Genomic DNA, 27,457 nt, shown 5'->3' on the forward strand with positions numbered 1-27,457 from the left:
TTGTGACAATTATGGTCGTGCTTCACTATTTAAAAAACACTATGGCTGTTCAAACATCTTCTAACGCTTCACTTGAGGCTTTGATGTTGAGCCACATCCTGTTTTCGCTGTCTAAAGGCTTCAAGAGAAATAGAACCACAGGGCTCAAACCTTTCCATCTCACAAAACTTAAAAAAAAAAGTCTATCGAATTGACTTGAAAATTATTTGATTCTTCTCCGCGACACCACATGCAGTCTTTGACCTCAATATTTCATCAGTGGTTGGTTCTGACTGACGTGTAGATGCATTGCTCTTCCTGTGGCCTGATGTTCCGTGTTCTCTTATCTCTAGGCCGATTCCTAAAATTCGTCGGAGTTGAGTACGTCACAGAATCAGCCTGTTGATTACACAGGAAGTATATTTCTACAGATCAGCCAATCATGTAGAGTCTGACAGTCAAAAGCTTCATCATTCTCTCCAAGTCTTCAGAGCACGACAGGATCTCGAGGCATGATGTTTGCGACGCTGGCAGCTCTTATTCTCCTCTGGACATTTCCTGCAGCTCTGACACAGAGCCAGACTCCACAAAAAAGCTCTGTCATCAGGGCTAGAGTCGGGAAAGACGTAACACTGCTTTGTGCTGCTGATTCGGAACACAGGTCCAGGTGGCACAGGTTCTTGTGGCACAGGCTCCGCTTTGGATTTATGCCTCAGACAATTGTGAAAGGATCTTATAAGGATGTAAAACTTACTCCTGAGTTTGTTGACTCAAGACTAAACTTCACAAAATGGAAGGATTTGTATCGTCTCACAATCTCAAATGTGACACAGGATGATGAAGGAACATATTTCTGTGAAACTGAAGAGTCGGTTGTAAGCACATTTGTCAACAAGACTGATTTAAAGATTGTCGGTAAGAATCTCTTTTTTTTTCTAATAATAACATTGAATGATTCTAACCAGTCACTTTATCCTTGCGATTGACACAGACAGACAAAAGAAGCGTTACCATGTTGAACAGGGGACCATTGTAGAGGCTGGTATGTATCGCGCTTTAAAGAAAAACATTTTAAGACATTTTTTTTTAAAAGGTGATATGCTCTACGATATTAAAACAATGTTTTAAAGTCAGTAATAATTATCCACAAATAAATATTTACATTTTGATTTTTTTTTTGTATTTAATAGAAGGACTTGTTGGTTTTCCATGAAACCTATAAGACTAGTATAAACTACTAAAAATTTACCGATGCATGTATCATTTGAAATTGTACATACATTTTATTGGAAACATGGGGAAAAGTTTCCATCGAAGCATCTCTGCACATTCACAGCTAGTGAGCTCAGTTTCAATTTGTTTTGTCGTTTCCTGTTAACTTGAAACTTTGAGGTAGGAAAGTTCTGCCTCAACATTGACATAATATGAGGCAATGTTTTCACATCGCTTCGCAAAATAGAATTTTAATTTTATTAAGTGATTTGTTCTTGCCATTAAATGATTCATTTGAGTTTTTGTTTTTCTCTCTCTCTCACAGCATGTGGACCTCAAATAATGACTATTGTGCTTGGAGTACTGTTGGCAATTAGCTTGGGAGGAATAGCAGCTTTGGTTGTTTCCGGAAGAGTTTGCAAAGGTAGGCTGTCTTTGCATTTACTTTAAAGTTTTACTTTTACTTTGATTATATTTCTGTTCACCAGTCAAAAATACAATCAATTTTTCATGATCCCGCGAACAATGTGAACAAAATAAATGTTGCACAAGTTTTGAAAATGTGATTTTCTAAAGTCTCCAAAAAACAGGAAAAATTTACCTTTTTTCATTAGAAAAAATGCCCCAAAATCAACATCTCTGAGAGTGGATAAAATAGCCCCCAAAAATGTTGAAATCTGGATTGTCTAATGTCTAAAAAAGCAAAAACTATAGAGCCTTTTTTCATTGGAAAAAATTCCACAAAACCAAAGGTTATTATTCCGTGGATGATTTAAACACAAATAAATGTTGCCCAAATGTTTACTGATGTCTAAAGAAAAGGAAAACAATTAACCTTCTTTTCATTACAAGAAGATGAAAAATGGCCAAAATTCAACGTCCCTAAAAAAGGGGGAAAAATCTGCTAAATCAAAGTTCATGATCCCTTGGATTTTGTGAAAAGATCTCAGAAAAGAAATCCACCTTTTTTCAATGAAAAAAACCTACCCAAACTGGAGATTTCCGTAACTGAAAGATTGAATTTTCAAAATGGCGACTATTTCTAATTGCCTTCTAAAGCCTTTCAGGGGGTGATGTTGCTGATACAAAGTCCAAGTTTTATACAGTCCATGGTCAGACCTCATGCTTCTCTGACATTTCAGCTCCTCCTTACACTAAAATGTATAATCTTATTGTAACATAACAGTTGTAAAACACCTAATAATTTCAATATTTTGAATGTATTAACAGAAGGACGATCGGCTAGAGCTCCATTTGAGACCACTGACCAGACACAATGCGAGGTGAGTTTATTATTCACTCAGTAATAAATGAAACCAATACACACCTCACAACAAGAAGGGCTTTGGTTTGTTCAGTCTGAAGCAACTTTTTGGTTTGGATTGGCAACTGTGGCTCCAGAGCCTATTATGTAGCTCTTTGAGCCTTCTGATGACGCTCACTGAGGTTTTAAAAAATAAGTGTCAGAATAAATGTGGGTATTTAATGCAAATGTTTTGAGCGTTTGCCAATGGTGCATTAAAAAAAAAGCAGCTTTTTCCTTTCAGTTTGACTTTATTAAACAAAAACTGTCACTGCTGGATATAACGAATAGGAGCATGAGAATAAAAACCATATTCTCTTCACCATTATCAGCTGTAACTCTTAAAGGAACAGTAACACGCCAAAGATGATGATGATGATGATGATGATGATGATGATGATGATGATGATGATGATGATGATGATGATGATGATGATGATGATGATGATGATGATACAATTATTCTGATATATATGAATTTATATATAACCTTTCGGAGTTACAAATACCAATTGTAGGAATTGTTTCTAAAAAACTTAAACAAGTCTATATTTTAAGTCTTTTTGTAGAGGAAGCTGCCAGTGTCTCCTTATTTAAACACATTGCAAGCGCAACATTTACAAGCTTAAAACATACAGACATATTACTTTTTTTTTTAACAATTCCTCTTGTCGGGGCTTCAATATAATATGGACATTACAGACGAGCAGTATGGAGGTATTCGGATGTTTTTAAGTTTTTATCAAAATAAATGGATTAAGAAAAAATGATGTAGGATATTTTGACAGCTAACTTAAAAAAAAATCAGTATTACTTCAACTGTATTTTCAATTGTTACTTTGTTGTTGTTTCTTGGTCTTTTTGAGTATTTCATAGTATTTCAGGATAAATATAAACATTTAACTAAATCTGTTAATATTTTATGATGAATATTGGGGACATTTGAATGAAATTAATCCAAAATAAACTTATATACCATTAAATGAGAACTTAAGGTCAGTTAAATAATATATTTTTGAGTTATCTCATTGAGGACTTTGACTTCAATCTCTCTTCCATCATTCACAGGATGGTGAATCAGTCCACTATGCAGCTCTGAATTTTCCAATGAGGAAATCAAAGAGAAAGCAGAAAACACAGGATTGCATCTACTCCGAAACCTCTGCGGGCGTGTGCTGAACTGATTTCAAGATAAAAGACACAAAGATTGGAGAGGTTGTTTAAACCTGGAGAAATAACTTCTGAATCAACGCTTCATCACAGAAGCGTAAACGCACGTCTCCTCCTCGTGGTCTTGCTCTTCTTGTGGTCTGTCAGCTCTCTTTTCAAACCTCAGGTTTGAAGCATATATCAAAGAATGGGTCTGATGGAAAAATAATCAATGGTGATTATTAATACAATTTTCAGACTAGAAAATAGACTTACAGATTGATGGAGGACATCATTGTTATCTTGAAGCGTAATCCTGCCTAATGAAGAGAAATTATTCATTTTTTAAAATACTAAAATTAGGGTTTGTTTTTCCTACCACTTACCGGACTGACTCTTCAGTTTCTTGATAGAATGAAGCAGAAACAAGATGAACATCAGGCTGATGGTCAAAGCGACGCCCATGAGGACATTAATTCTGTTCCGTTTTGTCGCTTCACACAAACCTGCTGTGAGAGGAAATCAAATGACCTCAAAGTTATTTTAAAAGGATAATGACTTTTGACTTTTTTTTCTTGACAATATGTCTCAAATCCAAAACTTGTAATACGTTATCTTTATTGTAATTTATTATTTGTCAATTGTGTTTTTCCATCCAATGGACACATTTTTTGAGTTGTTGATGAGTCACTCCGGAAATATCTTTGTTACTCTCATGACTAAGATTTACTGTATGAGTCTTGGTTGACTTCCTACTATAACCTGGGGTCTTGCATTAGACTCTGGGAGGGGCACAACGTAGAGTTTCTACTCCCTCAATAGATTAGATTAGATTAGAGGAGCCAGTTGAGGGGCCTCATAAGAACTTCCTGTTAAGTCAGCCCAAGAGCAAATTTATTAATTCCATCTCGCTTTTTTGGCTGTTTTTACCATTTATTTTAATCTTTATACTGCCGGCTTAAGTTGAACAAAAAAAAAGAGTCTTAATTCTTTGATGCCTGCATCCATTGGAGAACTCACACTTCCCAATAAAAATTAAAAGCTCCATAACAAACTAAGGTACATTTCTAATGAAATTGATTATGTAAACAAATATTTATAAAAACATGTTTTTTTTTGTTCTTTCTTTTGTACTCATGTAAAAAAAAATTATATTAAAGCATTTACAACCCTAATCATAATCCATGAAGATTTTCTTTCCATTTTACAACCTAAATCGTTTCATGTTAATCCATAGAATCATAATATCATAATAATAATAATGAACAAAAAAAATGGAGATAAAACTAGTATAATTATAAGATATAATGTATGATAAACTTGTGATAGAAATCAGTACCTGAAGTCTCGTGCTCAGACATTCCACTTGACCCTTCTCCGCACAAAGACCCATTGGTGGTGTTAAAAAGGCTGATATTCATGAGGAAGTTGTAGATGCATTTTTTCTCCTCATGTCCCCAGAGATCATCTTCACAAATGTCCACATGAATTCCTTCGGTGTAAACAAGACTGGGGTTGGACCGAAACTTTCCAGGTGGAAAACAGGAGATGAAATCCATCCGTTGGGTGATTGGGCTCGAAACTGTGGTCACTGGAGTGGACTGACTGACAAAGGGATCTTAAGGAGAAAGAAAGTAGAAATTTTGATGGAAAAAAATAGGGTTTTTGTTTGATATTAAATCATCCTTACCTGTAACCACCAGCTTTACTTGTTTTGAGAAAGTCCAGCTTTTTCCAATGACTTTCAGACAGATATAAACGGCAGAGTCATTTTTACTAACTCTTTTAAGCTCCAGGATCAGGTCTTTCTCCTTTTTGATGACAGTTATGTGGAAAAACTTCTGAGGCGCATGAGAGCTCTGTAGGACAAACACATCAGGAAAGCTCTCAGGAACCATTCTCAACCAGGCAAACTGACTTGACGTCATCGGACAAACGAGTTGAACATCATCCCCAGTGAACGCTTCTTTTGTTTCAATGGTTCCAACGCAGCCTGAAAACACAAATATATCAGACTTACACATCGGTTTTTTATTTCAGAGAGTTAAATAAAACGTACCTTTCATTTCAAGAAACAGCAGCAGAGTCAAAACTTTCATCTCTTCACTCTCAGTACTGATATGATTATGAGGAAAAGAGGAAATGAAAACGCTCATCGAGAGTGGGCGTTTATTTTTATAGAATTCTGATTGGTTCGTGGGACACTAGAGTCGACACGTCCAAACATAGACCAAGACCGCACCACAGCAAATGCCTACATGAGCGAGGGGGAGCAGTTTTTTGAAGGCTAGACATGTTTTTAACCTCTGTAGTTTTTATCAAAAGTTCAACTCAGAGAGAGGAGCTAAGACCTTTGGATTTGGTGAGTCACACCATGAAGATGTAAGTAAGTAAGTAAGTAAGTAATATTCATTTATATAGCGCTTTTCGAGACCATGGTCACAAAGCGCTTAAACAATCAAAACAATACCCAAAAAACATGCATGTACATACTTTAAAGATCAAGACAACACCGAGAACAACACAGGTGCAACAATGAGCAGCACTAAAGATTTTATTCTGGAGATGAATGTCCTCAGTTGTGTCTTCTGGAGTTTAGGGAAAGACGATGAGGTTCAAGTAGTGGTGGCGCAGAACATGTATGAGGACGGGTACACAGTATGTGGTTTTGGTTCAAGGTGAGAACGAGGGATGGAGATGATAGGACAGACTGATAGACAGGGTAAGCGAGACTCCATGGGTGATTATGTTTGAGAAGACGATTGAAGGTCATCAGCAGCAAGACAAAATACACATGTGATGAAATAATAAAGATCAGGGGAGCTGAAGAAGAGAATGCAGACATGGTGAGGATGACTGCCACCTCAGAGTTTAGAGTAAATTATAGTTTTGATGCAATGAAGATTTATTTAGAAAACCAATCACGAAACAAGGCAAGAAAAAGTTAGGAAATTAAAAAAAAAAGATAAAAAGAAAAATAAAATCCTAAAAAGATACTAAAAAAAAGTTCAAAGCTCAAAACATAGAACTAGACTTGGATAGATGGATTTTGAACTAATTAAGTTTATACTCCAGTTATAATTTTTCTTTTTTTTAACTTCAATTTCACAAGACTCATCTCATGAAACCCAGTGGATAAAAGACAAGCAAGTTGGCCTTTTCTGGATCGAAAAGAAATACATAGATGAAAAAAAGCAACAAGTAGCATTTGAACAAAACAGTTTATTAGAAGCCATACAATATCAGTGTAAAAAAAAAATGAACTTAGAGAAGAAAAGTCTACTCTTTGATATTAGCTTTATAAGCATGCAGGAAGTGAAAAAGAAAATAACATTAATAGATTGACACAATGGCTCAAAGTGTTCTCACTTTGAAACCTTCTCTACAAAACTGCAGCACTTTGCGGTTGCCATGTTTTTTTCTAGTTGTGACCACGTGGATTTGAGGAAACGGGTTACATTTCTCAGTAATTCTAATCCACTTCTTCTGTGAAAGACTTTTTCTTTCATGCTACTAAACATGTTAGTCAGCTAAAAATGACCTACCTTCATCGTGTCCGTATATAACCGGAAACTGCATATGTTTGGACAAGGAAAACGGTTTTGTGTTAATTATGGTCGTGCTTCACTATTTAAAAAAAACCACTTTGGTTGTTGAAAACATGTTCTAACGCTTCACTTGAGGCTTTGACGTTGAGCCACATCCTGTTTTCGCTGTCTAAAGGCTTCAAGAGAAATAGAACGACAGGGCTCAAACCTTTCCATCTCACGAAACTTAAAAAAAAAAGTCTATCGAATTGACTTGAAAATTATTTGATTCTTCTCTGCGACACCACATGCAATGTTTGACCTCAATTATATTTCATCAGTGGTTGGTTCTGACTGACGTGTAGATGCATTGCTCTTCCTGTGGCCTGACGTTCCGTGTTCTCTTATCCCTAGGCCGATTCCTAAAATGTGTTGGAGTTGAGTACGTCACAGAATCAGCCTGAAAGAAGGACATGACATTGAAATCTTTTTTTTTCTTCTTTTTTTTAGCAATACTGACTCTTACCTCATGGTTTTGGTCGGTCTCTGCTTGCAAAGCTGCTGCATCTGAAAGCGAATTCAACATGATGAAGACGGTGGTTTCTTGCAGGAGCAGAAACGCTTACTTGTTAGCTTCTTTTTTGAGTGAAGAAGGAAGATTATGACCACCAGGCTTAAGATCAATGCAGCCCCCAATGTAAGAGATACAATGGTGTTCGTCAGTTGACCAGAAAACTTTTCTGTTGAAGGAAAATAAGCAGAAACATCTGGTTTATTTTCTCTGCTGGAAACAACTTCATGAACATTTTTTTTAATAAATATTTTGCCCTCAAGTTTCTTAGACCTACTAGCTTAATTCATATACAGCTTTATTTATGTCCTTCTCAGTTTCTCGACAGAAATAATCCACATTTTAAGATATTGTATACAATGTATGTGTTGACAACAATGTTCATGGATGATCAAGGTAAGTAAGAGTTATTTGTAAAGCGCCTTTCTAGACTAAGGTCACAAGTGCTTTAACAATATAAAGAAATACACATTTAAAAATACCTACACATTTAAAAAACTGTTAATGGCCAGGACATAACACCAACAGACAAAGTGAGAACAGAAATATTATACAACAAAAGAACTGAAATCATCCAACATCTATCAGCCTTTAGATTACTGATGTTCTTTTGAAAGTTAAATCTCATTATCATTCATGTTGTCCTGTTTTGTGAGATTTTGCTGCTGCTCCTGTAGTTTGACACATGTGCTTTGACTAATTCAGAAAAAAAATTTGATGCCTCATGTTTGTTTTTTTTTTTCAACCAAAGTGACCTTCTGATTGAAGGTCACTGCAAGAAAAACACACATTGTCGGGAAACCTTCTCTATGACCTTTAAAGTGGCTTTTTTTCTATTTGTGCATTTTATTTGTTGTCATCTCAGCTGTCAGGTTATGATTGTTAGGATGCTTTGATAAAAAGAAAAAGTAGCAGAACTATAACTGTTTTGGTAATAAAGGTTTAATGTATCAACCCCTCACATACGTACAATTAATTAAATATATAAATATATAAATACAGTTTGAACATGTGTATGATCATTGAATAAAAAAATATCATAATTAAAATATCCAAATTACATGTTTACACAATTATAAATGAATATATAATAATTATAAAATAAATGGCAAAACCTTTGTTTTAAAGTAAAAAAAAATAATTTAGAAAAAAAATACCAATAGAAAGAAACGCGCCACGTCTTGATTTGAAAAAGTATTTAAAATGATATAGCGCTGTAATAAATAAATTACACAACGCACGTTTACATTTGAAAAAAGCTGTGTTAACATGTTTGTAATTGTAAAAAGTATAGTATGGAATTTAAAATAAGAAAATAAAAGGAAATATATGGACTAGATTAAATAAATGTCCAGTTATAATATGTAAACACCTAGTTATTTTTTTTTTTTTTTCAAAAATTGAGCTGAGCAGCCGATCAAAAAGATGAAGCTGTGCGGCACTAGAAGGATTTATTCAATGGAGTGTGGATGCCGCCGCGGCAAGATCTCACAGAAAATAAGAATCTTGACCAGGCTAATCTAGTTACTTTTTGAGTGATTTATAATTGTCAACAAATCCAAAAATGTTCAATAGGGACATATTTAATTAAGTGTAGACAGAAATTAAATCTGCTCTGACAAATGTCACTAACATCAAAGATGAAATTAAGTCCTACCTGCAGGTCCAGGATCAGATCTCACTCCACATGAGGTGACAGACCATAATCCTCCAGAGAGGCTGATGTTCATGAAGAAGCTGTAGACACATTTGGTCCTCGACTGTCCCTCGTGCTCGTCTCCACAATCGTACTCATGAGTTCCTTCAGTGTAAACTGAACCAGGTCTGGATTGAAACTTCTCAGGTGGAAAACAGGAGGTTACATTGTCTCGAGTTAGGCGGGGAGGAGGACAGATCTCTGGGTTGACTTGTTTAGATGCATCTACAGATGTCAGGAGGACAAATGTTATTTTTGTGTTTGTTTTTTGTGATTTAAAAGATGAAAAATGAACCCACCTTTAACCATCAGCTCTACACGCTTCCAAATATTCCATTTGTTTCCAGTTGTTGACAAACAGATAAAAACTGCAGTATCGTCTGCCTTTACTTTAGAGAGATGGAGGCTCAAGTTAGAGAGTTTATCTTGTTTTAAGAATTCAGTTTTAATGTGAGAAAGATTTATATTTTTAAATCCTGATCCTCCAAAAACATTGAGAGAGTTGTTCCGTCCCAATCTGATCCAAACCAAGTTTGGGACAAAACTTCGGTTACAAGCAAACCTGACATCTTCACCAGGACTCACAATCTTTTCTTCCACGATGGTACCTATGTTACAGTCTGAACAGAGACAGAAGAGAGAACTCTGAGATAAATCTCTAAAACTCCGTTAGAGAGAGAATAAAGTTTACTCACACACTTGGTTGAAGATCAACAGCAAGATCGCTTCGATCAACATCCTTCCTTGTTCATCTGAGCTCTGTTGAGACTGAGACCAGATAAGAAGTGACTGATCTACGAGGAGGAGCCAGTCACAGGACGGACTTCTTGACTTTCATATGTCGGTGGAAACTTCACATCAAAGGCACTGAACTTCTGCAGAACGGTTTCTCACCTTTGTGATACTAAGTATCTGGTTTTGAACTTATTTTAGCAGTTCAATTTACACTTTTTGTTTTTCCAAGTACTTCCCAGTAATAACTGGCTTTGAATAGTTTTGCTTTATCAATTTATATATTTTTAAAAGTGGTCCAGTTTATGTTTCAAATTAAGTCCCTGGCTGCCAGCAGAACCTCCCGCTATATTCTAGCAACATCTAGCATAGTAGCCATTGTAGCAAACATATAACAGGACCTTATTAGGTCATTGCAAAGCATGCTGGGACTCGACCAGCAATAACTATATTGATGTTGATGAACGTTGTGCTTTCACTCTGCTTGTTGTTAGAGGTCTCTTTGTTAGACTGTAGATTAAATCAAACCACGTTAAACCAAGTATTTTTTACAGTTTTTTTATTGGAAAAATTAAATCACATCATTGATATCAAACACAGATACATTCAAAATGCATATGAGAAAAAAAAAAAAAAAAGAATTAAAAAGGGAAACCGGGGGCAGCGACAGATACAAAGAGACCCAGACCTCTTCCTTCCTTTTCTGCCAGGTCAAATGAGAGACACAGTCTTTTGAATGTGTTACAGGTCGGACCCTTGGCTTCCTCACAGTTGAACATGGTACATCACCAAGGTGTCATTAAACTATTTCTCACCATGTTGGAGGAGCAGCGGTTCTACTCTGAGTGTGTCCAGAACGCGAAGCTCCTCACTGTATCTCAGAGAGAGTCCAGCCACCCTACACTATATTTAGTTTAGTTTATCTTGGTCAAACACAAAAAACAACATATACATTTTTTATTTTAGGGATCCTTGGGTTTAAAAAATAATTTGCATTTTAAAGGGGAAATAAAAAGCTGGTGCATTCACTTGAAATTCAGATTTTTTTTTGTATAAATATGTGTTTATATTGTTCATTTTAAGTAAAAAAGGTGTTTACTTAATTTTAAAAAGTCAATTCAAGCAAAGTACTTGTGGTATTTCTTAAAGATAAGAGACGCTAAGAAGTGAACATTTCTAATACAATCAACAGGAAGTTAAGATGAGGTTTCCTGTCACACATTTTCATCTATTCTGTTCTTTCTTCCCTTCATTTGCACAGCATTCTTGTCACTGCAGACCGTGTACATCACATGACTGATCATTTCTAGATCTAAGGAAAGACAACAAAAAGATGTTAAGACATGACTTTTACATTCAACTGTGACTTTGTTTCTTACCACTAGTTTGTTCTGTGTTGTTGGTCACACAAACCAGAATCAACATCAAAATAAGAAGATTGGTTACAGCAGCAGCTGCTCCTAAATAAATGATGTTTCTACTTGTCTCGCTCTTGTCTGCTGTTAAGAAGTAAAACAGTTGAAATTAAATATTTATATCTTAAATTCATGGTTTATTTGATCAATGAGTGAAACAAGCATCAACACTTTCATTATTTAATTTCTTAATGAAACACAAACCGGTCAAGTTTAGTGAAATCATCACTAATGATGTCATATAAAGAGACGTAGCTAACTCTACCGCCTCACTGCAAGAAGGTTGCCGGTTAGATTCCAACTTAAGGCAATCTGCATCCTTTCTGTGTTGGTACTCTGACTTGCCCAAAGGTGAGAGTTTTTATATGAATAGTTGTTTGTCTTTGTGACATGTGCAAGGTGCCTCATGCCTCTCACCCTAAGGATCTGGGAAAGGCTTGACCCTAATGATGGAATACTAGCAATACATACATATATTAAATATATTATACAAAAATCAAAATAATGAGTCTATGAGCTGAGATTTAATTTTAAATACAAGAATGACATTTGTTTATTATTCACATTGTAATATTCATTGCAGTGAAATAATGAATTAGTTAAATTTAAGCAATATATCAAATAAAAAAATAAAAAACATTTTGTGGAAATATTTGCAAATTAATTTCACTATTTCATTATGTCATTGCTCCGTTATTCAATTAAAAATACGTTAAAATGATTATATTAAACACAATCAATATAATTAAAATAAAATAAATGTATAAATTATGGAGAAAGACGAAACTGTGAATCGATATTTATCTTCATTTCATATTATAAAAAAGGTAATAATAATTATTTATAATTTATTTTGGGATGAGTCGGAAATTTAAACATTGTATTCAAATATAAGTGGTTAATATGTTGATTTAAAAATAGTTATTTAAATTCTTACCTGCAGGTCCAGGATCAGATCTCTCTCCACATGAGGTGACAGACCATAATCCTCCACCGTCAGAGAGGCTGATGTTCATGAAGAAGCTGTAGACACATTTGATCCTCGACTGTCCCTCGTTCTCGTCTCCACAATCGTACTCATGATTTCCTTCAGTGTAAACTGAACCAGGTCTGGATTGAAACTTCTCAGGTGGAAAACAGGAGGTTACATTGTCTCGAGTTAGGCGGGGAGGAGGACAGATCTCTGGGTTGACTTGTTTAGATGCATCTACAGATGTCAGGAGGACAAATGTTATTTTTGTGTTTGTTTTTTTGTGATTTAAAAGATGAAAAATGAACCCACCTATAACTGTCAGCTCTACACGCTTCCAAATATTCCATTTGTTTCCAGTTGTTGACAAACAGATAAAAACTGCAGTATCGTCTGCCTTTACTTTAGAGAGATGGAGGCTCAGGCGAGTGAGTCTATCTGTTTTTAAGGATTCAGTTTGAATGTGAGAAAGATCAATATTTTTAAATCCTGATCCTCCAAAAACATTGAGAGAGTTGTTCCGTCCCAGTCTGATCCAAACCAAGTTTGGGACATTACTTCGCTCACAAGCAAACCTGACATCTTCACCAGGACTCACAATCTTTTCTTCCACGATGGTACCTTCGTAACAGTCTGAACAGAGACAGAAGATAAAACTCTGAGATAAATTTCTAAAACTCCTTTAGAGAGAGAATAAAGTTTACTCACACGCTTGGTTGAAGATCAACAGCAAGATCGCTTCGATCAACATCCTTCCTTGTTCATCTGAGCTCTGTTGAGACTGAGACCAGATAAGAAGTGACTGATCTACGAGGAGGAGCCAGTCACAGGACGGACTGATTGGTCTCTTCTTGACTTTCATATGTCGGTGGAAACTTCACAACAAAGGCACTGAACTTCTGCAGAACAGTTTCTCACCTTTGTGATACTTAGTGTCTGGTTTTAAACTTATTTTAGCAGTTCAATTTACACTTTTTGTTTTTCCAAGTACTTCCCAGTATTAACTGGCTTTGAATAGTTTTGCTTTAGCAATTTATATGTTTAGAAAGTGGTCCAGTTTATGTTTCAAATGAAGTCCCTGGCTGCTGGCAGAACCTCCCGCTATATTCTAGCAACATCTAGCATAGTAGCTATTGTAGTAAACATATAACAGGAGCTTATAAGGTCATTGCAAAGCATGCTGGGACTCGACCAGCAATAACTATATTGACGTTGATGAATGTTGTGCTTTCACTCTGCTTGTTGTTAGAGGTCTCTTTGTTAGACTGTAGATTATATTAAACCACGTTAAACCGAGTATTTTTTTTACAGTTTTTTATTTAAAAAATGAAATCACATAATTGATATCCAACACAGATACATTCAAAATGCATACAAGAAAAAACTAAAAAACAAGTATTTAAAGGGAAATCAGGGGCAGCGACTGATACAGAGAGACCCAGAGCTCTTCCTTCCTTTTCTGCCAAGTTAAAATGAGAGAGACAGTCTTTAAAATGTGTTACAGGTCGGACCCTTGGCTTCCTCACAGTTGGACAGGCCCATGGTACATCACCAAGGTGTCATAAAACTATTTCTCCCCATGTTGGAGGAGCAGCGGTTCTACAAGTGTGTCCAGAATGCGAAGCTCCTCACTGTATCTCAGAGAGAGTCCAGCCATCTTACACTATATTTAGTTTAGTTTATCTTGATCAAACACAAAAAGCAACGTATACATTTTTTCTTTTAAGAATCCTCGGATTTAAAAAATGTATTTGCATTTCAAAGGGGAAATAAAAAGCTGGTGCATTAACTATAAATTCAGATTTTTTTTTGTATAAATATGGGTTTATATTGTTCATTTTAAGTAAAAAGGGTGTTTACTTAATTTTAAAAAGTTAATTCAAGCAAAGTACTTGTGGTATTTCTTAAAGATAAGAGACGCTAAGAAGTGAACATTGCTAACACAATCAACAGGAAGTTAAGATGAGGTTTCCTGTCACACATTTTCATCTATTCCTGCTGTGGTCTGTTCTTTCTTCACTTCATTTGCACAGCATTCTTGTCACTGCAGACCGTGTACATCACATGACTGATCATTTCTAGATCTAAGGAAAGACAAAAAAAAGATGTTAAGAAATGACTCCTTTTACATTCAACTGTGACTTTGTTTCTTACCACTAGTTTGTTCTGTGTTGTTGGTCACACAAACCAGAATCAACATCAAAATAAGAAGATTGGTTACAGCAGCAGCTGCTCCTAAATAAATGATGTTTCTACTTGTCTCGCTCTTGTCTGCTGTTAAGAAGTAAAACAGTTGAAATTAAATATTTATATCTTAAATTCATGGTTTATTTGATCAATGAGTGAAACAAGCATCAACACTTTCATTATTTAATTTCTTAATGAAACACAAACCGGTCAAGTTTAGTGCAATCATCACTAATGATGTCATATAAAGAGACGTAGCTAACTCTACCGCCTCACTGCAAGAAGGTTGCCGGTTAGATTCCAACTTGAGGCAATCTGCATCCTTTCTGTGTTGGCACTCTGACTTGCCCAAAGGTGAGAGTTTTTATATGAATAGTTGTTTGTCTTTGTGACATGTGCAAGGTGCCTCATGCCTCTCACCCTAAGGATCTGGGAAAGGCTTCACCCTAATGATGGAATACTAGCAATACATACATATATTAAATATATTATACAAAAATCAAAATAATGAGTCTATGAGCTGAGATTTAATTTTAAATACAAGAATGACATTTGTTTATTATTCACATTGTAATATTCATTGCAGTGAAATAATGAATGAGTTAAATTTAAGCAATATATCAAATAAAAAAATAAAAAACATTTTGTGGAAATATTTGCAAATTAATTTCACTATTTCATTATGTCATTGCTCCGTTATTCAATTAAAAATACGTTAAAATGATTATATTAAACACAATAAATATAATTAAAATAAAATAAATGTATAAATTATGGAGAAAGACGAAACTGTGAATCGATATTTATCTTCATTTCATATTATAAAAAAGGTAATAATAATTATTTATAATTTATTTTGGGATGAGTCGGAAATTTAAACATTGTATTCAAATATAAGCGGTTAATATGTTGATTTAAAAATAGTTATTTAAATTCTTACCTGCAGGTCCAGGATCAGATCTCTCTCCACATGAGGTGACAGACCATAATCCTCCACCGTCAGAGAGGCTGATGTTCATGAAGAAGCTGTAGACACATTTGATCCTCGACTGTCCCTCGTGCTCGTCTTCACAATCGTACTCATGATTTCCTTCAGTGTAAACTGAACCACGCCTGGATTGAAACTTCTCAGGTGGAAAACAGGAGGTTACATTGTCTCGAGTTAGGCGGGGAGGAGGACAGATCTCTGGGTTGACTTGTTTAGATGCATCTACAGATGTCAGGAGGACAAATGTTATTTTTGTGTTTGTTTTTTTGTGATTTAAAAGATAAAAAATGAACCCACCTTTAACCGTCAGCTCTACACGCTTCAAAATATTCCATTTGTTTCCAGTTGTTGACAAACAGATAAAAACTGCAGTATCGTCTGCCTTTACTTTAGAGAGATGGAGGCTCAGGCGAGTGAGTCTATCTGTTTTTGAGTATTCAGTTTGAATGTGAGAAAGATCTATATTTTTAAATCCTGATCCTCCAAAAACATTGAGAGAGTTGTTCCGTCCCAGTCTGATCCAAAACAAGTTTGGGACAGAGCTTCGCTCACAAGCAAACCTGACATCTTCACCAGGACTCACAATCTTTTCTTCCACGATGGTACCTTCGTAACAGTCTGAACAGAGACAGAAGATAAAACTCTGAGATAAATCTCTAAAACTCCTTTAGAGAGAGAATAAAGTTTACTCACACGCTTGGTTGAAGATCAACAGCAAGATCGCTTCGATCAACATCCTTCCTTGTTCATCTGAGCTCTGTTGAGACTGAGACCAGATAAGAAGTGACTGATCTACGAGGAGGAGCCAGTCACAGGACGGACTGATTGGTCTCTTCTTGACTTTCATATGTCGGTGGAAACTTCACAACAAAGGCACTGAACTTCTGCAGAACAGTTTCTCACCTTTGTGATACTTAGTATCTAGTTTTGAACTTATTTTAGCAGTTCAATTTACACTTTTTGTTTTTCCAAGTACTTCCCAGTATTAACTGGCTTTGAATAGTTTTGCTTTAGCAATCTATATATTTTTTAAAGTGGTCCAGTTTATGTTTCAAATGAAGTCCATGGCTGCCGGCAGAATCTCCCGCTATATTGTAGCAACATCTAGCATAGTAGCCATTGTAGCAAACATATAACAGGAGCTTATAAGGTCATTGCAAAGCATGCTGGGACTCGACTAGCAATAACTATATTGATGTTGATGAACGTTGTGCTTTCACTCTGCTTGTTGTTAGAGGTCTCTTTGTTAGACTGTAGATTATATCAAACCACATTAAAACGAGTATTTTTACAGCTTTTTATTTGAAAAATGAAATCACATCATTGATATCAAACACAGAGACATTCAAAATGCATATGAGAAAAAAAAAAAAAAAACAAGAATTTAAAGGGAAACCGGGGGCAGCGACAGATACAAAGAGACCCAGACCTCTTCCTTCCTTTTCTGCCAAGTTAAAATGAGAGACACAGTCTTTCAAATGGGGCTTCCTCAAAGTTGAACATGCCCATGGTACATCACCAAGGTGTCATTAAACTATTTCTCAACTGATTTCTCACCATGTTGGAGGAGCAGCGGTTCTACTCTGAGTGTGTCCAGAACGTCGAAGCTCCTCACTGTATCTCAGACAGAGTCCAGCCACCCTACACTATATTTAGTTTAGTTTGTCTTGGTCAAACACAAAAAGCAACGTATACATTTTTTCTTTTAAGAATCCTTGGATTTAAAAATGTATTTTCATTTTAAAGGGGAAATAAAAAGCTGGTGCATTCACTTGAAATTCAGATTTGTTTTCTGTATAAATATGTGTTTATATTGTTCATTTTAAGTAAATAAGATGTTTACTTAATTTAAAAAAGTCATTACAAGCAAAGTACTTGTGGTATTTCTTAAAGATAAGCGACGTTAAAAAGTGAAAATATCTAACACAATCAACAGGAAGTTAAGATGGGGTTTCCTGTCACACATTTTCATCTATTCTGTTCTTTCTTCCCTTCATTTGCAACTTGTTGTTGGTTCTGGACAGAAGAGTCAGAACTGTCTGAGGATCCTGGAGTGACAGCAGTGGTAGAAGAGTCTGATAGTCAGATAATCATAAATCTCTAAGTTCAATTAAAAAACAAGATAGTTTACGTGCAACTGTGAGGATTGTTTGTTTAACAAGTTTCCAGAAATCTACAACAACTTCCACACAGATGCAAACACCAGTGTATTCTCTCTTCACTTTTGTTAAAGAAAGGATTAATTTATTTCCTGTTTTTTTTGTTTCAATGTGAGAATAATTTCGATCATTAGAATTTGAACTAAAAAAAAATGGAAACTTGTCTGGTAGCAGTCTGGTCCAATACAAGGGATTTGAAGACTTGCGCTCACAAGTCAACGTTACGTCTTCACCTGGACTCACACTCTTGTTCTCCTCGATCACACTCTCGCTACAGTCTGAAAGAAGAAGAGAAAGTTGAACCACTCCAACACTCACTCCAGTCGTGAGATAACAAAGTTTACTCACATGCTTGGTTGAGGAGCAGCAGCACGACAAAAATGATCACCATCCTTCTGGTTGTTCCTCTGAGCACTGCAGAGCACTGAGACGAGACAAGAAGTTCTGAACTATAGAGGGAGGAGCCAGAACCAGACTTCCTGATTTCACAGTGGAAACTGGTGGTGTTGCAGTAGGTTTGACATTTTTTTTAAGCTATATTTTGGTGTCAAATCCTTTTATGATAATATGTGGGACTGTGAGAGAAGAACGCTACGCCTATATTCATGGGTTCGAGAAACCAACCTCAAAATTAATTTTCAAAAATGTAACTAAATAGTTGTGTTGTAAGTTAGTAAGTAATTTATATTTTTAGAGCGCTTTTCCAGACCAGGGTCACAAAGTGCTTAAACAATCAAAACAATACACAATAAGATATATACTCAAAATGTCAAGACAACCAACACAGGAGTCTCAGAAAATCAAGGAAAAGTCTGCACGTATAAAATTGTCTTGAGATGTTTCTTGAAGAGTCAGTAGATCCATCAAACGCAGAGGGAGAGGAAGAAGGATTTCTCTCCTCTGGTCCTGAACCATGTGCGACTATCAGCCGATTCTGATCCACAGACCTTAAAGCCCGACCCCGGATGTAAGGCTGGATCAGCTCACTGATGTAAGGAGGAGCCTGAACATGAATAGCTCTGAAAGTAAGAACCAGAATTTTAAAGTTGATCCTGAAAGAAACTGGCAGCCAGCGAAGATATTTAAGGATCGGAGAAATGTGAGTTCTTCTACTAGGGCGTGATTTGAGGAGCAGGAGACAAGAGAGACAGGATGGGATGATGAAACTTCATGAAGCCTCAAATTAAAAGTAGCGTGGGTGGGGGGTGTTAAATACTCAATCTAAGAGTAGAGTGTTACAATTAGTGGACTCTTATCATGAGGCTTCATGAAGCTTTATAAGCTGATACTAGTAATAGGTAGATGAGGCATCATGATACTGCATCAGCCGTTTTGAAAGTCCACTAGATGTCACTCTCTGCTTGAAATTAGTTCTACTAACTCAATTAAACGTTGTATCTTTTTGTTCTGAGAGTTCCCTCTAGTCGCCTTTCAAAGTGTAGAATGATACAGTATCAGCTGCTTCATGATGCCTCATCAACCCATCACTAGTTGATACTTAGTTATTGAGTCACGTTAAAATATTGATAACACATTAAAGTCACACTAGTTGCTATCATTAAACAATGACATGGTTCTGTTAAATTATTTATCACATCTTCATTACTTGCAAGAATTGAATAAACCACAAAAAGGAGTTGAATGCTTTATTTAAAAAAGACAAATTAATCAGAAGGAAAAAAGAGAAATAATTAAGTTGGAAAATAAAAGTTTATCAGTTGTCAGTCCTGACTGAGGCGTACACACACGCTTCTGTTCTCGTCTTCACTCTCTTCTTCTCTCGAGGCGTCTTCTTCAAATGAACGGGTGTCGAGTAAATCACTGAATCATCCTGAAACAGAGACGACACACAGACTCAATGGTTCTGTACGACTCAGATCTGTTGGAGGAGAATGAGAAGCTGACCTGTTGACCACAGCTTGATGATGTTTGCACTGTTGCTGCATCTGAATGAACGACAGTGTTTTAATGTTTCATTATCAAAAGACAGTTACTCATGTTGCAAAACCTACTCTTCAGTTTCTTGTTTGAATACAGTAGAAAGATTATGACCACCAGACTAACGCTCAAAGCTGCTGCCATCACTGAGAGAGAGATGATGTTCGTCACTGAAGCACAAGTATGACCTGTTAGGAATAAAATAGAATTATTTAATACATATTTCATGACAAAGTTGCATGAATGTAAATTCGTAAAATTCGAAAAGCTGATTTTCTGTCATAATCGACAGTTGAAAATTGATGAAATAATAATGAGAATATTTGAATGATCTGGAGAATCAACTTTCCAGAAGGTAATTTAATTATGCATTTTGTTTTACAGCTCAAACAATTGAAAAGTAATAATTACAATAGGAATAATTGCACAGTAAAATATAACAATAAAATCATTAACAAGTTCAGCATATTCAACAGAAATCAATTAAATATGTTTGTATAGTGTAATTTTTTTATAAAGCAGCCTTGTAGAAAACATGATCTTGATGGAGTCTTAAATTATTTATTATAGAAAAATTATCTTAAGGTTTCTTAAAAAAAAACTGATAACTGCCGGAGATTTGGTGAAACTAAGACTTACTGAAAGATTATTGTTCGTCTTTCACAAGCAAAAACAACAGAGAAAAAGTTGGAATAAAATTCTAAATTCACTACATTTAAGTCGTAATAATAAATTAATTAACGGATTCTAAACCAAAATAATATCCGTCTAATAAAAACATGTAGCAGAATAAATTACTAAAATTAAACTTGAAATTCAAATAATTGATTGCCTGTTTTAAAAGGAAAATATATTATTAAGGTCCAAGATTTTTTTTATTAAATATTTAACCCATCAAAATATTAAAATATTTTATCATTTTAGGACGCTCTGTTTTCTTCATCTCATCTCTTCATGTATATAAAAGTGTATTCATAGTCTTGCTTAACAGTAGACAGACTCTTCAAATTAATAAAAACAAATAATGAATTTAAAATCATAAAATGAGTTCCTACCTGCAGGTCCAGGATCAGATCTCTCTCCACATGAGGTGACAGACCATAATCCTCCACCGTCAGAGAGGCTGATGTTCATGAAGAAGCTGTAGACACATTTGGTCCTCGACTGTCCCTCGTGCTCGTCTCCACAATCGTACTCATGATTTCCTTCAGTGTAAACTGAACCAGGTCTGGATTGAAACTTCTCAGGTGGAAAACAGGAGGTTACATTTTCTTGTTGTTGGTTCTGGACAGAAGAGTCAGAACTGTCTGAGGATCCTGGAGTGACAGCAGTGGTAGAAGATTCTGATAGTCAGAGAATCAAACACTTAATCACAAATCTCTATGTAAAACTAAAAAAAAAGATAGTTTACCTGCAACTGTGAGGATTGTTTGTTTAACAAGATTCCAGAGATCTTCAACAACTCCCACACAGACGTAAACACCAGTGTCTTCTCTCTTCACTTTTGTGAGATTAATGACTAATTTTTTTTCTTCTTTTTTTGTTTCAATGTTATAATACTTTGGGTTGTAAGGATTTGAACTAAAAAACACTGGAAACTTGTCTGGTAGCAGTCTGGTCCAATACAAGCGAGTTGAAGACTTGAGCTCACAAGTCAACGTTACGTCTTCACCTGGACTCACACTCTTGTTCTCCTCGATCACACTCTCTCTACAGTCTGAAAGAAGAAGAGAAAGTTGAACCACTCCAACACTCACTCCAGTCGTGAGACAACAAAGTTTACTCACATGCTTGGTTGAGGAGCAGCAGCACGACAAAAATGATCACCATCCTTCTGGTTGTTCCTCTGAGCACTGCAGAGCACTGAGACGAGACAAGAAGTTCTGAACTATAGAGGGAGGAGCCAGAACCAGACTTCCTCATTTCACAGTCGAAACTCAGTTGTACAACTTTACCTCTTTGTCTCAAACATCAACATGTGTTTCCTACTTGAGACGAGTTTTAGAAGCTTTTGTTTCTTAGACTAATAAATCATTATAAATACGTGTCTTACTATCTTTACTTGAGTGCAGTGGTTAGTGCTGCAGCTTCACACAAGTAGAATCTATAGTTCAAGTCGACTAAGATTCGTCACTTAGAGAAAAACAATCCATTCTTAGACTATTTCCTGTATTTCACTGGCTCAGGTTCTCTCATCCCTGCACTGAGCCTGTGAACCAAATTTTCTCAGCTCCTCTTTCAGCCAAGGTAATAAAAAGAACAATTTCTAAACAATATTTTTGAACATCAACATTAGTGAGACTGACAGGTTTTCGGTTTTCATGTGATGTTGCATTTTAACTCTTAATGGGATTTATTTATAGGTTCTGAAGTTTTTTAATTCATATTTATTTTCAACTGTGTATTGTTTTGTCGTTTAAGTACCTTGTGACCCTGGTCTGTGAAAGGTACTTTACAATTAAACTTACCAAGATACCACTTTGTTTTCTTTTTACTGTTGGATTTTACTCAAATGTGAGATTCTAATACCTCATGGAAATCATATTGCCGTGGACTATTTAATTGTTATTATTGTGCTTTTTTCAAAGGTCAACTAATATGTTGATTTAAGTATCTCTTTACTAGATCTTGGACGTCTATTGTTCTCATTAGTATCTGTCTGTTTGTATAAAACTCTATTTTTATTGAAACCTTTACTTTAGAAAATGATCGTCAGACCTGCTTACGGAAAATACTCATTTTCTGGAGATGGTATCTTGTTTACCATAACAACGCCCACTCTGCATGAAAGAAGATGCAGGGCGTTATTCGCTGCTGCAGGAGGAGTGTAGCCCATTATTATGTCATAATGGACTACGCTCTCGTAACCTCTCGTTCGCCAAGATTTCAGACGGGGGAGAACTCTATAAAGTGGAGCAGGAGAGTTGGGTTTTACATTAGTTGCCGTTTAATGGGCTGCGTCATTTTAAATAAGGTTTGTTTTATGTCTGTTTATATAAGGTAAGGTAAAACTTTATTGATCCGTCAGGAGGTCTCCTTTGGGAAATTGTTTAATAATATAAATATATAATATATAAAGCTCTCTGTAACTACTGTATGTCCTAAAGGTTCTATATAAATAAACATTTTTATTTGATTAGTTTATTCATAAAATGACTAGACGGAATGAAAATCTGGAACCAACGATGTCACACTAAAGTGCAGATGCTGGTTCCTAGTAGTAAAGCACACTAGATGTCACTCTTTTCATTACAATATTTGTCCCGGATTTCAAATTTAATTAAATTTGGCATCATTTTCAAACTTAGAGTTCCATCTAGTTGCCTTTCAAAATTAAGAAACAGCGTCATGATACAGCATAAAGCAGCTGATGCTGTATCATGACGCTTCATTAATCCATCACTACTGTCCACTACAAGACAGAGGGACAAAAACAAGGGATTTTCCTTGAAACACAAACATAACTTAATTAAAATGATTGATATGTTCTGTTCATGGTTATACAAAACTAAAATATAATTTAATAAAAATAATATTACGAAAATCTATGTTGTTTTGTATAAATAAAAATGTATCTTAGCATCCTAATTTATCACAACACTTGATTGAAAAATATAATCAGTGATTTTGTGTCGTTTTTCATTTAAGAAGATATATATAACAAATAAACAAAACTTGTAAATCATGCAGTTTTCACTCTTGCTACTACATTTCTTTCTTCACTGTCCATTTATCTCGATGATGTATCCCACAATTCACTGCTCCTCCTCTTTTCTCCTTCTTCACATACATACTATTGGTTCTTTACTTAAGGTGGTGATCGAAGGATCAATATATAACTGAAATAAACTTTTATTAAATGTTACGTAGCTATAGCTGTTATATGTTTTTATAGACCACAGAGACGAAACATGCAGATTCTCAAGTTGATACAAATGAGCGTTTAATGGTTTGATGAAGATGAGCTAATAACAGACAAACAAAGACAATGTGAGATAAAACTAACAGCCTGTAATACTATGTATCATTTTATATTTTTATTTACAAATCTTATTTCTCTAAATATACATCAAATCAAACATTTTAAATATCAAATTGATCAAGTTAATTTACAAACGGACGCCATCTTGTAAGTTACATCATGGTAAAGTTGATTCATCTCCTCTATGAAATATAACAAGTATTTCACAATAAAAATGAAATATAGTTCTTAGAACGATAAATATCTTATATGTGAATCAGTTAATGTCCAGAGGTGAAGTGAGTCGACGACACATCTCCAGGTAAAACTAATCCATTTCAAACATTGTTGTAGGAAGTCAAACACACTATTCCTCCTGCGTCCTGGTCTTTCTTCTCCTCTGTTGGTCATCATTCTTGTTACTGTAGACCAGTGTATAGTACGCCACTGAATATTCGGAACCCTCATGAGAACGAAGAAGAAAATGTTTGACTCAGAAATGTTAAACACAAAAACATCTTTGAGTTCATCAGGATCTTTCCAGATCTTACCAGGTGACTCTGATGATCCTCACTAGTGTGTTGTTCTAGTTCAGCCATGTCTGAAGAATACAAGTCACATTTTAATCTCAATTTAAAATGTTGAACTAATTGTTGTAACACTTACTTGTGGGTTTGCTTATCAAACAAACGAGAATCACGATCACAGTGAGTTGAACAGTCAAAGCAGCAGCCATCCCCCCAAAAATGATGTTGCTCGTGGATCAGCTCATATCTAAAATTATTAAACATATTTCATGACAAAGTTGCAACAATGCAAATTCAAAAAATTCTAAAAGCCAATTTGCAGTGATAATCGACAGTTGAACATTGATGAAATAATAATGAGAATATTTGAATGATCTGGACAATAAACTATCCAGAAGGGAATTTAATAATGAATTTTGTTTTACAGTTCAAACAATTGAAAAGTAATAATCACAATAGGAATAATTGCACAGTAAAATATAACAATAAAATCATAAAGTCCAGCATAGTCAACAGAAATCAATTAAACATGTTTGTATAATGTCATATTTTTTTAAGCAACCTTGTAGAAAACATGATCTTGATGGATTCTTAAAAAATGTATTATAGAGAAATTATCTAAAGGTTTCTTAAAAAAAACCTCATAACTGCCGGAGATTAAGTGAAACAAAGACTTACTGAAAGATGATTGTTCGTCTTTCACAAGCAAGAACAACAGAGAGAAAGTTGGATTCAAATTCTAAATTCAATACATTAAAATCGTAATCATGAATTAATTAACAGATTCTAAACCAAAATAAAATCCGTTGAATAAAAACATGTAGCAGAATAAATTACTAAAATTAAACTTGAAATTCGAATAATTGATTGCCTGTTTTAAAAGGAAAATATATTATTATGGTCCAAGATTTTTTTATTAAATATTCAACCCATCAAAATATTAAAATATTTTATTATTTTAGGACGCTCTGTTCTCTTCATCTCATCTCTTCATGTATATAAAAGTGTATTCATAGTCTTGCTCAACAAAAGACAGACTATTCAAAAATAATAAGAACAAATAATGAATTTAAAATCATAAAATGAGTTCCTACCTGCAGGTCCAGGTTCAGATCTCTCTCCACATGAGGTGACAGACCATAATCCTCTGCCGTCAGAGAGGCTGATGTTCATGAAGAAGCTGTAGACACATTTGGTCCTCGACTGTCCCTCGTGCTCGTCTCCACAATCGTACTCATGATTTCCTTCAGTGTAAACTGAACCAGGTCTGGATTGAAACTTCTCAGGTGGAAAACAGGAGGTTACATTTTCTTGTTGTTGGTTCTGGACAGAAGAGTCAGAACTGTCTGAGGATCCTGGAGTGGCAGCAGAGGTAGAAGAGTCTGATAGTCAGAGAATCAAACACTTAATCACAAATCTCTATGTTCAATTAAAAAAAAGATAGTTTACCTGCAACTGTGAGAATTGTTTGTTTAACAAGTTTCAAGACATTTTCAACGACTTCCACACAGACATAAACACCAGTGTCTTCTCTCTTCACTTTTGTGAGAGAAAGTAATAATTTATTTTCTTTTTTTTTTGTTTCAATGTCAGAATACTTTGGATCATTAGAATTGGAACTAAAAAAAAACACTGGAAACTTGTCTGGTACCAGTTTGGTCCAATACAAGTGAGTTGAAGACTTGCGCTCACAAGTCAACGTTACGTCTTCACCTGGACTCACACTCTTGTTCTCCTCGATCACACTCTCTCTACAGTCTGAAAGAAGAAGAGAAAGTTGAACCACTCCAACACTCACTCCAGTCGTGAGACAACAAAGTTTACTCACATGCTTGGTTGAGGAGCAGCAGCACGACAAAAATGATCACCATCCTTCTGGTTGTTCCTCTGAGCACTGCAGAGCACTGAGACGAGACAAGAAGTTCTGAACTATAGAAGGAGGAGCCAGAACCAGACTTCCTGATTTCACAGTGGAAACTGGTGGTGTTGCAGTGGGTTTGAACTATTTTTTTAAGCTATATTTCGTTGTTAAATCCTGTTATGATAATATGTGGGACTGTGAGAGAAGATCGCTACGCCTATATTCATGGGTTCGAGAAACCAACCTCAAAATTAATTTTCAAAAATGTAACTAAATAGTTGTGATGTAAGTAAGTAAGTAAGTCATTTATATTTGTAGAGCGCTTTTCCAGACCAGGGTCACAAAGTGCTTAAACAATCAAAACAATACACAATAAGATATATACTTAAAACGTCAAGACAACCAACACAGGAGTCTCAGAAAATCAAGGAAAAGTCTGCACGTATAAAATTGTCTTGAGATGTTTCTTGAAGAGTCAGTAGATCCATCAAACGCAGAGGGAGAGAAAGAAGGATTTCTCTCCTCTGGTCCTGAACCATGTGCGACTATCAGCCGATTCTGATCCACAGACCTAAAAGCCCGACCCCGGATGTAAGGCTGGATCAGCTCACTGATGTTAGGAGGAGCTTGACCATGAATAATTCTTAAAGTAAGAACCAGAATTTTAAAGTTGATCCTGAAAGAAACTGGCAGCCAGCGAAGATATTTGGATGGTAGAAATGTGAGTTCTCCTACTAGGGCGTGATTTGAGGAGCAGGGGACACGAAAGACAGGATGGGATGATGAAACTTCATGAAGCCTCAAATTAAAAGCAGGGTGGGTGGGGGGTGTTAAATACTCGATCTAAGAGTAGAGTGTTACAATTAGTGGACTCTTATCATGAGCCTTCATGAAGCTTTATAAGCTGATACTAGTAATAGGTAGATGAGGCATCATGATACTGCATCAGCTGTTTTGAAAGTCCAATAGATGTCACTCTCTGCTTGAAATTAGTTCTACTAACTCAATTAAACGTTGTATCTTTTTGTTCTGAGAGTTCCCTCTAGTCGCCTTTCAAAGTGTAAAATGATACAGTATCAGCTGCTTCATGATGCCTCATCAACCCATCACTAGTTGATACTTAGTTATTGAGTCATGTTAAAATATTGATAACTCATTAAAGTCACACTAGTTGCTATCATTAAACAATGACATGGTTCTGTTAAATTATTTATCACATCTTCATTACTTGCAAGAATTGAATAAACCACAAAAAGGAGTTGAATGCTTTATTTAAAAAAGA

General features: G+C 35.4%; 4 protein-coding genes and 2 long non-coding RNA genes across 6 annotated transcripts; 1 reads left to right on the plus strand and 5 right to left on the minus strand.

Moving 5' to 3' along the window:
- Positions 1-356: 356 nt before the first annotated feature.
- Positions 357-1,609, plus strand: LOC148071940 (uncharacterized). Its single transcript, XR_015712834.1, has 3 exons — positions 357-894; positions 971-1,021; positions 1,517-1,609. It is a non-coding gene; the product is annotated as an uncharacterized LOC148071940 (long non-coding RNA).
- Positions 1,610-2,805: 1,196 nt separating this feature from the next.
- Positions 2,806-5,734, minus strand: LOC148071941 (uncharacterized). Its single transcript, XM_087799110.1, has 6 exons — positions 5,703-5,734; positions 5,334-5,636; positions 4,983-5,261; positions 4,030-4,152; positions 3,920-3,963; positions 2,806-3,857 (listed from the first exon to the last, which is right to left on the minus strand). The coding sequence occupies exons 1-6, from the start codon at positions 5,707-5,709 to the stop codon at positions 3,741-3,743; spliced, it is 873 nt and encodes a 290-aa protein (XP_087655236.1). The 5' UTR covers positions 5,710-5,734; the 3' UTR covers positions 2,806-3,740.
- A 1,167-nt stretch (positions 5,735-6,901) lies between these two features.
- On the minus strand, positions 6,902-21,749 carry LOC148071942 (uncharacterized). Its single transcript, XM_087798625.1, has 6 exons — positions 21,614-21,749; positions 21,238-21,543; positions 20,882-21,169; positions 7,797-7,910; positions 7,697-7,737; positions 6,902-7,630 (listed from the first exon to the last, which is right to left on the minus strand). The coding sequence occupies exons 1-6, from the start codon at positions 21,747-21,749 to the stop codon at positions 7,508-7,510; spliced, it is 1,008 nt and encodes a 335-aa protein (XP_087654751.1). The 3' UTR covers positions 6,902-7,507.
- On the minus strand, positions 11,178-12,640 carry LOC148071943 (uncharacterized). Its single transcript, XR_015712822.1, has 3 exons — positions 12,522-12,640; positions 11,549-11,668; positions 11,178-11,481 (listed from the first exon to the last, which is right to left on the minus strand). It is a non-coding gene; the product is annotated as an uncharacterized LOC148071943 (long non-coding RNA).
- On the minus strand, positions 14,571-16,472 carry LOC148071944 (uncharacterized). The gene is made up of 5 exons (XM_087799652.1): positions 16,423-16,472; positions 16,027-16,347; positions 15,682-15,951; positions 14,709-14,828; positions 14,571-14,638 (listed from the first exon to the last, which is right to left on the minus strand). The coding sequence occupies exons 1-5, from the start codon at positions 16,463-16,465 to the stop codon at positions 14,571-14,573; spliced, it is 822 nt and encodes a 273-aa protein (XP_087655778.1). The 5' UTR covers positions 16,466-16,472.
- A 2,405-nt stretch (positions 21,750-24,154) lies between the features above and the next one.
- On the minus strand, positions 24,155-26,185 carry LOC148071945 (uncharacterized). Its single transcript, XM_087798627.1, has 4 exons — positions 26,143-26,185; positions 25,764-26,072; positions 25,409-25,696; positions 24,155-24,234 (listed from the first exon to the last, which is right to left on the minus strand). Exons 1-4 carry the CDS (start codon positions 26,183-26,185, stop codon positions 24,155-24,157), a joined length of 720 nt encoding a protein of 239 aa, XP_087654753.1.
- Between the last annotated feature and the right edge of the window lie 1,272 nt (positions 26,186-27,457).

The sequence above is a fragment of the Callionymus lyra genome, chromosome 9, assembly GCF_982586985.1.
Source record: "Callionymus lyra chromosome 9, fCalLyr1.hap1.1, whole genome shotgun sequence".
NCBI classification, from domain to species: Eukaryota; Metazoa; Chordata; class Actinopteri; order Syngnathiformes; family Callionymidae; genus Callionymus; species Callionymus lyra.